The sequence below is a fragment of the Miniopterus schreibersii genome (assembly GCF_964146895.1).
Source record: "Miniopterus schreibersii genome assembly, chromosome: 6".
Taxonomy (NCBI): Eukaryota; Metazoa; Chordata; class Mammalia; order Chiroptera; family Miniopteridae; genus Miniopterus; species Miniopterus schreibersii.
In genome coordinates, this window is record NC_138107.1 from 17,322,212 (window position 1) to 17,334,938 (window position 12,727).

The 12,727-nt window shown below is 33.7% G+C and overlaps 1 protein-coding gene across 2 annotated transcripts in view; it reads left to right on the plus strand.

The window, feature by feature from the left end:
* MMUT (methylmalonyl-CoA mutase) overlaps nt 1-12,727 on the plus strand; it is a 29,413-nt gene that overhangs the window by 6,705 nt on the left and 9,981 nt on the right. For both annotated transcript variants that reach the window (XM_081140709.1, XM_081140708.1), the window contains exons 4-9: nt 2,355-2,512; nt 4,525-4,696; nt 5,888-6,136; nt 8,892-9,003; nt 10,046-10,161; nt 12,145-12,260. In XM_081140709.1, coding sequence (XP_080996835.1) covers nt 2,355-2,512; nt 4,525-4,696; nt 5,888-6,136; nt 8,892-9,003; nt 10,046-10,161; nt 12,145-12,260 — 923 coding nt within the window. The remainder of the gene's footprint in view (nt 1-2,354; nt 2,513-4,524; nt 4,697-5,887; nt 6,137-8,891; nt 9,004-10,045; nt 10,162-12,144; nt 12,261-12,727) is intronic.

A 12,727-nucleotide genomic window follows, 5' to 3' on the forward strand; every position in this document is an offset into this window, starting at 1 on the left:
TACACTTTGCAATATTATTTATTTTTATAGATTCCATCTACCCGTGCAATTGTATTGTATAGAATTGTACATTTCTCTCACCCTTTTCAATTTCAAGAACACATGCCCAAAAGGATCACATTTAGCAGCATCTGACAAACACAGATACAAAAATAGCAGTAGCTTCAATTAAATAGGAGGCAGTTCTCTTTCATGTAGAAGAAAGAAGAAATTGTCAGGTGGGCTGTCAGGAACCACTGCAGTCACCAGGGTCCCAGTCTCCTTTCATCTGGCTTGTCCTCTGTTGTTAGTATGCCAGCTCATGGGTAAGGAAGTAGGTGGGCCAGGTGTGTTTGTGTGAAGAGAGTCTCCCAGCTCCTCTGATAAAAGGTGAACTTCCGCAAGGAACAAACCAAACTTCTACTTGTATATCTCAATGGACACATAGTAGTGCGAGAAGATGGGAAGTGCAGTTCTTGCAGATTGGCACTCTGAGCCTATGGTTTAGGCATTACAGGAGAGTGGAGAAGGTAGCAGCCTGTGCTGTCACACCCTTGGACATTTTACCTTACAAAAGGTCCCAATGTCATCTACAAGTTCAAAATTGCTTTATATTGTCCTTCATATAAGTGATAAAAGTGTCAGTTTCAGATACTGATCAAGTAATGTTGTGTTAAAGTACTTTGTAAACTGTAAACTTTTATATTATTCCTTAAAAATTTTCTAATTGTGGGAAAATACACATGCCATAAAATTTACCATCCTAATGATTTTTAAGTGTATAGTCAGTGGCATTAAGTACATTCACATCATTGTGCAACCATCACCACCATTCATCTCCAGACTCTTAATCTTGCAGAACTGAAACTCTGTACCAATTAAATAATAACTTTCCATTCTCCCCTCCTTCCCCGCCTTCCCCCACAAGGACCATTCTACTTTATATCTTTATGAATTTGACTAAGTACCTCATATAAATGGAATCATATAGTATTTGTCTTTTAATGACTGGCTTTTTTCACTTAGCATACTGTCTTCAAGGTGCATCCATGTTGTAGCATGTGCCAGAATATCCCCCCATTTTAAGGCTGAATAATATTTCAATATTCCAGTATTTTTTTTATTCTTAAAGAAACTCTGTTACTAACCCCCTCTCAGTAGAGAAGCACCTGTTTGTTTCACTGCTTCTTATTTGTAAACTCCCAACATACTCAAGTAATATCTCAATTCCATGTGATTCCAGACCCTTATTGCTTTTGTGATGGAACAGGAGCATTTTAAAAGAGCTTTTGGTTAGTTATAAATAAAATATTTAAAAAGTATAATACAGATAATCCATATCATATGCTAGAACAACTGATTTTTTTTGAGTACTTACTGTGTATTGACGTATAGTAACCGGTTTACATGAATCATTTTATCTAATCCTACAACTCCATGAAGAAGGTGTAATTATTATCTGTATTTTGTACTTTAGGAAATCCGGGAATAATATGGTTGAGAAACTTGCCTCTAGTCAGTCTCCTGGCTAGTTAGGTGACAGCTGGAATTTGAGCACTCCGATTCCAGAGCCCACGTTCTTAACCACTGCAATGAATTTCTGTCATTTAGCATTTATTATTTTATGTTTGGTTAATTCTTGGGAAGGATAATAGTTTTTTGGCTCTTCAGAATAATGTGTGATATGTACCCTACCTAATGTGAAATTTTAGGGGAATAGTGAAAATGCTGTTTTCTTAGTGGTTATGGTAGAACGAATCTGAGATATGCTTAGCATTCAATATCTCAGTAAATGAAACTGAAATCTTGATTTTTAAGCCCTGAATTTTATCCTGTTCTGTTTCAATATATAGCACTTGGGATTGAATCATTTTCCTGTTTTTTTCCTGGATCGTGTACTTACTCATGTTCAGTGACTTTATTCAAATAAGATAATAATTAATAACAAGTAAATAATTAAATTTATACATCTTCAGATTAGCCCAAAGTTATGAGGTCTTAGGACCTCTTGTGAGGTTGAAGTCATTGGTTTTGAATTAAAGATGTCTTTATTCAGTTCTCAGGGCAAAGGTTACATCTCTGACCTCAGCCAGCTAATTTTAAAGTTTAAACTTTTGGTGTTAAAGGTTGGTTGGTGCAGATTCCTTTTCACTAGAAAAATAAAACAGTCCTTATGATGGTTGATTGGATCAGTCATTTAAATTGGAAAGTGAATTAAATGTAACAAAGTAAGCATTAAATATTTTTAGTTAATATTATAAGCTGTTTAGTATATCTGAGTTGAACATTTTAAAGTATTGTCTTTTATAAAATAGGTTTAATGGAACCTTTTTATGTTTTTATTCAGTGTTGTGTTTTTATTTTATTTTATATAGCACATGCCAAAATTTAATTCAATTTCAATTAGTGGATACCATATGCAGGAAGCAGGAGCTGACGCCATTCTGGAACTGGCCTATACTATAGCAGATGGATTAGAGTACTGTAGAACTGGGCTCCAAGCTGGTCTGACAATCGATGAATTTGCACCAAGGTGAGCAAATTGAACTCTGATATTGCCTCAACATTAAGGAAATGCAAACAAACAAAGAAACAAACAACAACAACAACAACAACAAATATATATGCATAGGAGCATTTTATGAGCATACAGCAAAAAATGTTGATAAAATGCATTTGTATATGTAAGTATTATACTAGATTCTATTGTTTTATCTGACTGTTTATGAGAGAATAAGCCAATACTGTTTATAATTAAAAATAAAAGTCAGAATTAAGTTTGATTATACTTCTGTGTAAATAAGAACTTGTCTTCTGCTATTCAGAGAGCACAATTAACTGGCATGTTTCGGCAAATAATATTAAAATGTGAACATAATGTTTAAGACAGATTTGATTTTATTTTTTCATTTTAAAATATAGAAGTCACCTATTACATTTTATTTTTTTATCTGTTGCACTTATAAATGTTTTGGAATGCACAGTGCTATTAAAAACATTTTGTTTCAAACACCTTGTTAATAAAATTGTATGAAAAAAGTTAAATGAAGTTTATGAAGTATTTAGATTTGGAGGTCAAAATTAGTCTGATGAGCAATAACTTGCTAAGCTTTGCTCTGGACCAAACACTAGGAATGTAGCATGTGAAAAACATGGCTCTGCCCTCAGAGACTAGTGAATGCTCCTTATATGAGGGATTACTGCATCCTTGTTATGACAGCAATTTTCAAAATGTGGTCCAAGGACCCCTGGGAGTTATTAAAACCCTCTCCTGAGTCTTAGAGGTCAAAACAGTTTTCATGATTATATTAAGACTTTGCCATTTTCACTTTCATTCTCTCAAGAGTGTGCAGTGGTATTTTTCAGAGACTACATGATATGTGTGATGTAACAGATTGACTGCAGAAGCAGATATGTGACTCCAGCTATCTTCCTTCAGCCACACATTAAAGAGATTTGCAAAAATGTAAAACCAAGACTCTTATAATTTTTTGTTTTAGAAAAGTATTATTTTTTATAAAAATGTTACTTATGCTAACATGTTATAGACTTTTTATTTCTAAATGAATCAATATATAAAATATTGATAGATATTATCAAAATAAGTAAGTTTTCTTTAGTAATTTTTAAGAGTTAAAGGGAGCCTGAGACCAAAATATTTGAGAATGGCTGTGTTAAGAACTTCCAGCTGGGTGAAAAAGGTGAAGGGATTATGCAAAAAGCAAAAACAAAAAAACACAAATGAACAAACAAAAAACTCATAGACACGGACAACAGTATGGTGATTACCAGAAGGGGGTGGGGGATAAATGGTGATGGACAGAGACTTGACTTGGGGTGGTGAATACAATACACAGCTAAGGTATTATGGAATTTCACACCTGAAACCCAGATAGTTTTATTAACCAATATCACCCCAATAAATTCAATAAAAAATAAAGCAAAAACAAAAACTTCCAAGTGTATATCAAGAATTTTTATTATGTTTTAGTTTCTTTACTTAAGGCTCACCTTGTTTTATATAGGGATTCACGACCTTTGTGCCTTTGGGCTCAGGCAAGTAACCTAAATGTATACAGGATATAAGGTAAAAGGAGTGTCGGGTTGGGAACAACTGGAAAAGTATGTACCTAGACCAAATACACAGTCATTCTTTTTAAAAAAACTTAATTGCTATTCAAACAAAACAAATTTGTAGTTTTATTCCCTTTGTAGATAACCCCTGCCTTTGGGTAGTCTTAAAAATATGTGTGTGTGTGTGTGTGTGTGTGTGTCGTGAATAATTCTTTAAGGACACGAGGACTTTTTTCCTTAAAAAACACAATTATAAAGTTGTTATGAAGCAAATGATCACAGCTATTTCTTCTATATGCATAAAACTGTACTTTTATATGTTAGGTTTAAAGTTACTGAAGTATATATGTTTGATTTTAATTTAAATTAAGCTGTTTGAAGTTAAAAATCTGACTGTGATACAATTAGTTTTATTTTCCACTTTATATTGTTAACTATAATCAAAATCTGGACTTAACATTACTATTTTAGGTTGTCTTTCTTCTGGGGGATTGGAATGAACTTCTATATGGAAATCGCCAAAATGAGAGCTGGGAGAAGACTCTGGGCTCACTTAATAGAGAAAATCTTTCAGCCTAAAAACTCTAAATCCCTTCTTCTAAGAGCACATTGTCAGACATCAGGATGGTCACTTACTGAGCAGGTATGTATATAATTTAAAGTGTAGAATTTTAACAAAGCTATATATTTTCTTGTAAGCAACATGACACAGTCAGGAAGTAGATTTAAGAACCTATCTACTAATTTTGAAAATAATAATTATTCTGAAGTATAATTCATCCCTGTTTATTTTTACACATATTAAAATAAATAAAATTGTCTCCCTCTAGTGGTTAGCAGTATAAAATCATTTAAATCTTATTTTTCATGTTTTACTTTTAAAAGGGTAAAAATGTGGTGAGAAAGAAGTATAAATCATAACTTAACAACTATTGTTTTAAATAATTTTAAGAGTGAAAATTTATAACATAAAGCTGCCTAATTAAATTGATTTTAAGTATATATATTTTATTATAGGTATATATTTAAATAAGCATGCATGCAAACAGACCATTTAAAAACTATCATCACTTGGGTAATTTATTTTAATTTTATTCTATTAAAATTTTTATGATGTTTTTACATGTATTTCTTTACAAAATAATTTTGATGAATTTTAAAATAATTTATAACTTTAGAGTTAGATTGCTTTTATACATTTAAAAGTGAATAAAACTAATATACTCCATAGTAAATATAACTTCATGTCCTTATAAATGGGGAAATATAGGTTTCGGGGTTGGAAGGAGCTTTAATAATTGTTTTTGTCTTAACCTCCTCATACAACTAAGGAAATTGAAGTTCAAAAAGGTCCATTGTCTTGCCCAAGTCACAATTAGGAACACAATAACTCATTTACTGAGTTCCTGTTTTGAGTATATCTTGTGGTAGATACTTCAAGGTATACAAAAGAATTAGGAGATAGTGAATTATGAGGTGAAGGATGGTACAATCTTAGTAGACAAGGTGTGCATTTATGATAACACAGAAGAGTAAGTACTACAAAGGCAAAAACAACAAATATTTAATATTTCAGGGATTATAAGAGGCAATATCTTAGTGTCTAAGCACAGACTAGACATTATGACTCTTAATTTTAAGTCTGGCTCATTTGCTAATTTGTCTAAATTTATTTGATATGCTGAAGCCTAATGTAGACATTGGCAGAAAAGTATGCAGCAGCCACTACTCAATCATATCATCTTTTATTGCTGTTTTATATATGTGTGTGTGTGTGTGTGTGTGTGTATAATCTCAACTGTTGCCTTGGTTTTCTTTTCATCAACTATTCTAGGATCCTTACAATAACATTATTCGTACCACAATAGAAGCGATGGCAGCAGTCTTTGGAGGGACTCAGTCTTTGCACACTAATTCTTTTGATGAAGCCTTGGGTTTGCCGACTGTGAAAAGTGCTCGAATTGCCAGAAACACACAAATCATCATTCAGGAAGAATCGGGGATTCCCAAAGTGGCTGATCCTTGGGGAGGTTCATATATGATGGAATCTCTCACAAATGATGTATATGATGCTGCTTTGAAGGTCAGTTTCTTCTCTTTGAAACTTTGCTTTCAAGATTTACAGGTTTATAAAGAGATATAGATGTTTTGATTTATAAATCAAATAATTTATAGATTTAAGATTAATAAGATGTTTGATGGAAAAGAAGAATTTTAGATTTGGCTTTCTATTATTTGAAACTGAAACATAACTTAAAAATGCATGTGAATTTGTATTAAAGTATTTTATTTAAGAAGTCGAAAAGACAGCACTGAAAGGCTTATGACAGAAACCCAGTGGTCCTTTGTCCTGTACTTGCTTTTCCCTGCTTCCTGGAGTCAGCTACATCTTTTGTTTTTGTTTTTATCTCCACATTTTAGAATTACAGTAGACCCTCGAGCAACATGGGTTTGAACCTCACAGGCCCACTCATACATGGATTTCTTAATATAAGTATGCAGTCAGCCCTCTGTATTCCTGGGTTTTGCATCCCTACCTGGGAATCTGAGGATGCGTAGTGTCGGCTGTCTGCATTGTTCTATGCCATTGTATGTAAGGGATTTCAACATCTGAGAATTTGGTGTCTATGGGGGGTCCTGGAATGAACCCCCCCTCGTGGATACTGAGGGATGACTGGAGTAAAGTTTTTGGGGAGTCCAAAGATTTTTAACAGTGTGGGGGCTGGCATCCTAAATCTCCATGTTGTTCAAGGTCAACTGTACATGTATATACTGCTTTATTCCATCAATTTGAGACATTATCTGTTGCTTTGCTGCTCTGGTAGTTTAGTATTTTAGCTGATTGATCCCGTTTTCCCCCCCTCATCCTGCACTACTGATATAATTATACCTCAATATCACTTTTTCCCGAAGTCCTCTAATGTGCTCATTTAATTAAGACAGGTTTCTCTTAGACCATTGCTGTCTTTTCACTTCCCTTTGCATTACCCTGGGAATTCCTTTTGTTGCTACTGTGTTAAATCTGCATCCTGAATCCTGTGTCCACCTCTGTTCATTTATCCTTTGTTATTAAATCACATCTCATAGTAAACTAAAATGGTGCAGGGGAGATGAATTATTTGAAAGTTTGGATGTTTGAAAATGTATTTACCCTACTCTCTTATTTGATTGGTGGTCTGACTAGGTTGAAATTATTTTCCTCTTAGGAGTTTATAAGCAAATTTGTAAGCATTGATCTTTTAGTTTTTTTATTCTAGCTTCCAATATTTCCGTTTAGAAATCTCATGCCATTGTCATTCAGGATCTATCTTTCTGAAAATTTGTATTGAGGTACCTTGGTGTGTGTATAGTTCCTCCATGGTACTGGACCTTTGGTAGCCTTTTTCATTTGCCTTCTTTTTCATGTTTTTATAGCTCTGGGAAGTTATCTTGTGTTTTTTTTTTTAAGTAATTTCCTCCCTGCCATGTTTCTGTGGTTTCTCTTTTTGGAACTCTTAGTTATCAGGTAGGACCTTCTTAGGTGATACTCTGATGTTCTTATCTGTCCTACAATCCACCTTTGAGTTTTTGTTCTGTCTTCTTGGAGAGTTGTCAACTTTACCTTTCTACTTAATACTTTAAAATTCATATATCATATTTTTAATTTCCAAGCGCTCATTTTTGTTTTCTAATTTTCCCTCTTGTACATTGTACTACTTTGTTTCATTGATGCAGAATCTCTTTTTTGATGTTGCTTTCTTTTTCATCCTGTATCGTCTGTTTGCTCTGTGTGCCTTTTGTCTTTAGTCTTATTATTCAGAATGCAGGTTTTCATTTTAGTAAGGCACCTTACCCTAGCCTCTCTCTGTACCTGATGTTTGATAGTGCATTGCCTCTCTAGTTCATTGTCTGTGGACAGTAAACTGCTTCTCCTGATGGAATGGGAGAGGGGTAGTTGCAAACTCTCAAGTAGTCCCCTCTTTTCAGCTTCCTTGCTTACCTTCGGCTTCTGTTGAATCCCAGTACAAACTCCTCTTCCTTGACTTCTTCAGAAGAAAGCATGTTTGACCTCCCTCCTTCCTGCTAAGCCATGCACTATCCCACCACCCTTTCCCCATCAGTTCACTTACGTATGAGGCTGTGATTGAAGGGCTACATGGTTCCTGGTGCCGGTAAACATGGAGCTATAGCATTACTCTGCTGCTCAAACCAAAAGTAGAATTGCATTTTGAAATATTTTTAAAGAGTCTTTCTTTATTTAAGTAACTATGAAAACTTTATTTATGTAACTAAAAATAAAGATTAGAGAGTTGATGTTATCTTTAGTTTTCTCCCAAGACCTGAGTGAGAGGTTTGGTTTTATTTTCCAGAATATACTTGTTAGTTTTTCTGTTGACTTTTAAGCAACTTTAAAACACAGAATTTCTTTTTTTTCAATTGAGATATAATTGACATATAACATTGTATTAGTTTTAGATGTGCAACATAATGATTTGAGATATATATATATATATATATATATATAAAAATAAATGATTACCAGAGTAAGTTTAATTAACATGCATCACCATATAGGATTACAAATTTTTGTGTGTAAGAACTTTTAAGATCAACTCTCTTAGCAAAGTAAATACAGTATTATTAACTCTGCAGAATTGCTAATTAATGCTCTTGATGTTAACGTAATTATTTTCTTATGAATCATTAAATTTACCACTAAAATAATTTAGTAGTAATTATATAACATAAATTTGAATAGTTTATAAAAATATATATTATTTTACTTTGTTTTTATTGTTGACACTATGACAGATGTCCCCTATTCTCTTGTCATTTTATTAATTTGTTTTTCTTATTAGCTCATTAATGAAATTGAAGAAATGGGTGGAATGGCCAAAGCTGTAGCAGAGGGACTACCTAAACTTCGAATTGAAGAATGTGCTGCTCGAAGACAAGCTAGAATAGATTCTGGTAAGATAAAGTAGAAATGTTCATGTGTGAATTCCAGTATTTAAAAAGAAATATTAATTTCCGTTTGAAGATAACATATATAGTTAATAAAACAAAAGTAACGGAAAAATGAGAACTTGGGTAAAATGTTTCTCATCTAAGTCCATCTATCTGTCTATCTCAGTGTTCGTATTTTTGCAGGCATGGATGCACATGGACAAGTATATGTACAAAGTATGCAAGTATGAGTGGAGATATGCCCATTATGTCCATGTACATGAGTGTGGATGGGTATCTTCAGCATTTGGAAAGTGACATGATTATTAGTCATTGTACTCTGCCTTGGAATAGTCATTCATTCATTCATTCAGTCAACACTTTTTTAGTCTTAAGCATTTGAGGCACTCTGCTTTGTCTGAGCATACAGCTGTAAACAGGACAGACATGGCCTCTGTGCCCATAGTGTTTACATTTTAGTAAGAGAGAAAAAAATTAAGAAGTAAATAAAAAAGTAATTATAAATTGTGGTAAATTCTATGAAGGAGTTAACCTGGGGTTGGGGTGGTAGGATGTCTTGTGTGCTAGACTAATAATCAAAATATTTTCTTTATCATATTAAGGAAATGTCTTTGTAATTCTGGTTTATCATTTATAAATTTTAAAAAAATTTTGTTTTAATGTGATTGGCCATAAGAGAATTCAAGAAAATATTAGAAAACCTGTTGGGTGTTCTCTGCCTTACAAATCTTAGATGGTAGCTGTTCTGACTTTTGATTTTGTAAAAGTGTTAGAGGAGGGCTTGTCAGAAACTCTGGGAAAGCATATTGTTTGGGAGAATAATAAAAATCATCCTTTACAGAGTTTCTGAAATATGCCTGTTCTTTCATCTCCCACCCCCATCCCATATTGGGTTTTGCTGATCTATATTGAAGTTTTTCATTAAGAGTGAGAAGACTACTTAAAAATATTAAACTTATAAGAGAAATACATAATCAGATTGTTACTATTAGGCATTTACTTGTGAATAGAATCTACATGTTATTTTCCTCTTGGAAATTAACAGGTTCTGAAGTAATTGTTGGAGTAAATAAGTACCAGCTGGAAAAAGAGGAACCTGTGGATGTTATGGCGATTGATAATACTTCAGTGAGAAACAAGCAGATTGAAAAACTTAAGAAGGTAATAACAGCTATCATGTTTTAAGTACTTTCTGTGTTCTGGGCACTCGTTAAGCCCTTAGATTGTCCTGCTTGATCCTTACAACAACCTCATGAGGTGGATATTATTTCCCAACATTTTAAAGATAAGGAAATTTAAAGATAAGGGAGATTGAGAAACTTGTGTAAATAACTGAACAGCTAAGACTCAAATCTAAGTCTGTTGACACCAAAAACTTCGGCTTTAAATCATGATCTGCTTCTGAGAAACTTATATGTTAGTATTAAAAACCACACCATAATAATACCTCTTATCATTTATAGGTTAGAACTAAGGCACAGGTGATTATGTAACTCACTCTAAGTTAAAAACACAATGAAGGTCAGGGTCAGTATTGCAACCCACTGTAATTTATTTCCTCTAGACCATGGTTCATGATACTGTTATGAGTCATTTAACTCCTGTGTTGTTGTTTTTTAAATTAAAATATATTTGGTAGTGCTTTAGTAAGTTACAGTTTATAATGAACTATATTTATTTTGATTGAAACTAAAGTATTGTCTTTCCTTTTTATTTCTACTGTCTCACTGAAGTGATCCAAAGTGTATGAAATACTAAACTAGATAAAACAAATTAATTTTCACTGTTGCAACCTATGTATTTCTATTGTATGAAGCTACCTTGGTCTCTGAGGTAAGGCAGGAAACTTGAAATTCCTTAATGGCTTTTCTGTGTTCACTCTCCCTGTGATTGTTTAAGATATAACTTTCCCCCCCTCTTAGTTCAAATGTTCTTGAAGAATCTAATAGACTGTGTCCATTTAGAATGAATGCATTTTTTTTCTCTTAGAGTTAATGGGAGATGTTTAATGATATTTCCTTTGTCACCTTTAATCAGGAGATAATGACTCCTCTTACACTGTGTCATTTTTTAAAAGGTCCTTTTAGGATGTATCATTTTATTCTAGTGATCACAGAAGTCTCAACATTTATTATATTTGGGAAACCCCTTTTCTCTTCTGTTATACTTTAGGCTTTTATTAACTGTATATCCTCAAGCTTGAGGGGTTCCATTTACAATAATCGATGATAGGCCTTATTTCGGGCAAGAGAGAGAAATTTAATAATGGAGTTGGGTTTTTTCCTTGCCCTTAATGTATATTTTCTGGCCCACCTCTGCTTATAGACACTATATAATTTTAGTGTCATATTAAGCAGTGTAATATTTTAGACTCTTTTACAGGTGATGAAAACTTGTAAAAAATTGAATTTTAGGTAATTTTCTTTAGACAGGTGTTGACAGAGCACAGTAGATCTAGGGCCTGAAGGAAAAAGTTTTTGACCATGCTTTTCATTCTCTTTCTTTATCACAGTATTTCTCATGGTCTCTATCTCTCTTTTCTTCTCGGGATATATATATTTGTTGTTTATATTATTACAAATGTCCCTTATTCCCCCCACCTTTGCCCACCTCCACTTGGACTCTTCCCTCCCCTCACTCTGGCCCTCATCACACTGTTGTCTCTGTTCATGGGTTATACATACATGTTCTTTGGCTAATCTCTTTCACCTTCTTTTCTAAATCGTAATGTTATTTTTTTTCTTTCTTGTCACTCTTCATCTTCAGTGCCTTTGAAATTCCTCTCTTATATGAGAGCCACTTGTTTTCAGTGTCTTGCTAAATTAGAAAAGCCTAGAAGCATGTGCTTCTTGGGAGGTCGGCACTATTATTTATTCCTTCTCTGCTTGTTTCTGATTTATCAGAGTTAAACAGAATTTAGTATTGTTTTAGGGAGTCCTTAAATGTTTACTGAATGAGTAAAAGAATAAATTAAAGGAATATCAGACTTTGGATACATAGTATTCTCTTTTTCTTTTTTTTCCTTTGTTTTTGAGGTTAGGTCTATGGAACAATTTCTATGTGATGTATATCAGGGTTTAATCTCCTGATCTCTCTTATTCTCTGTTCACTTAAATCCTCCCTTTCCTTAACCTTTTCCATAAGGTCAAATCTAGCAGGGACCCTGCTCTAGCGGAACGTTGTCTCGCTGCTCTGACCGAATGTGCGGCCAGTGGAGATGGGAACATTCTGGCTCTTGCAGTGGATGCAGCTCGTGCACGGTGAGGATATTAACTTTGGAGATGCCCAAACAGTAAAAGTTGACACGTTAGCTTTTCAGAGTGTACTAAAATAAATGGTTGATCCCATAAACCATGTGAGCCTAAAAGAAAATATTGGAGACCAAAATAAGCTAATTTTGTTTTTCTTAAACATCTGTGCATTTAAAACATTCATATGTTTTGCATGGAGAGTAGTAACACTTGTATATTTCCCTGTGACTCAGGAAATTTGACATTATTGTAGTGAATCCATGTTACTGATACCTGCAAGTTGAAGTTTGATGTACTTGCATGTATAGAGAGGCATTAATATGTTGGACAGTGAGAAGACTTGCCCTTTGTCCAGAGGTAGACTACATGTATGCCTGTCTTCCAAGGCTATTCACTATGTGGACATCTTTGAAAAGAGTCTAGGATAAAGGGCAGCCAGTGCCCTGTCGTGGAGAAAGCGAGTGACTCACAGAAAC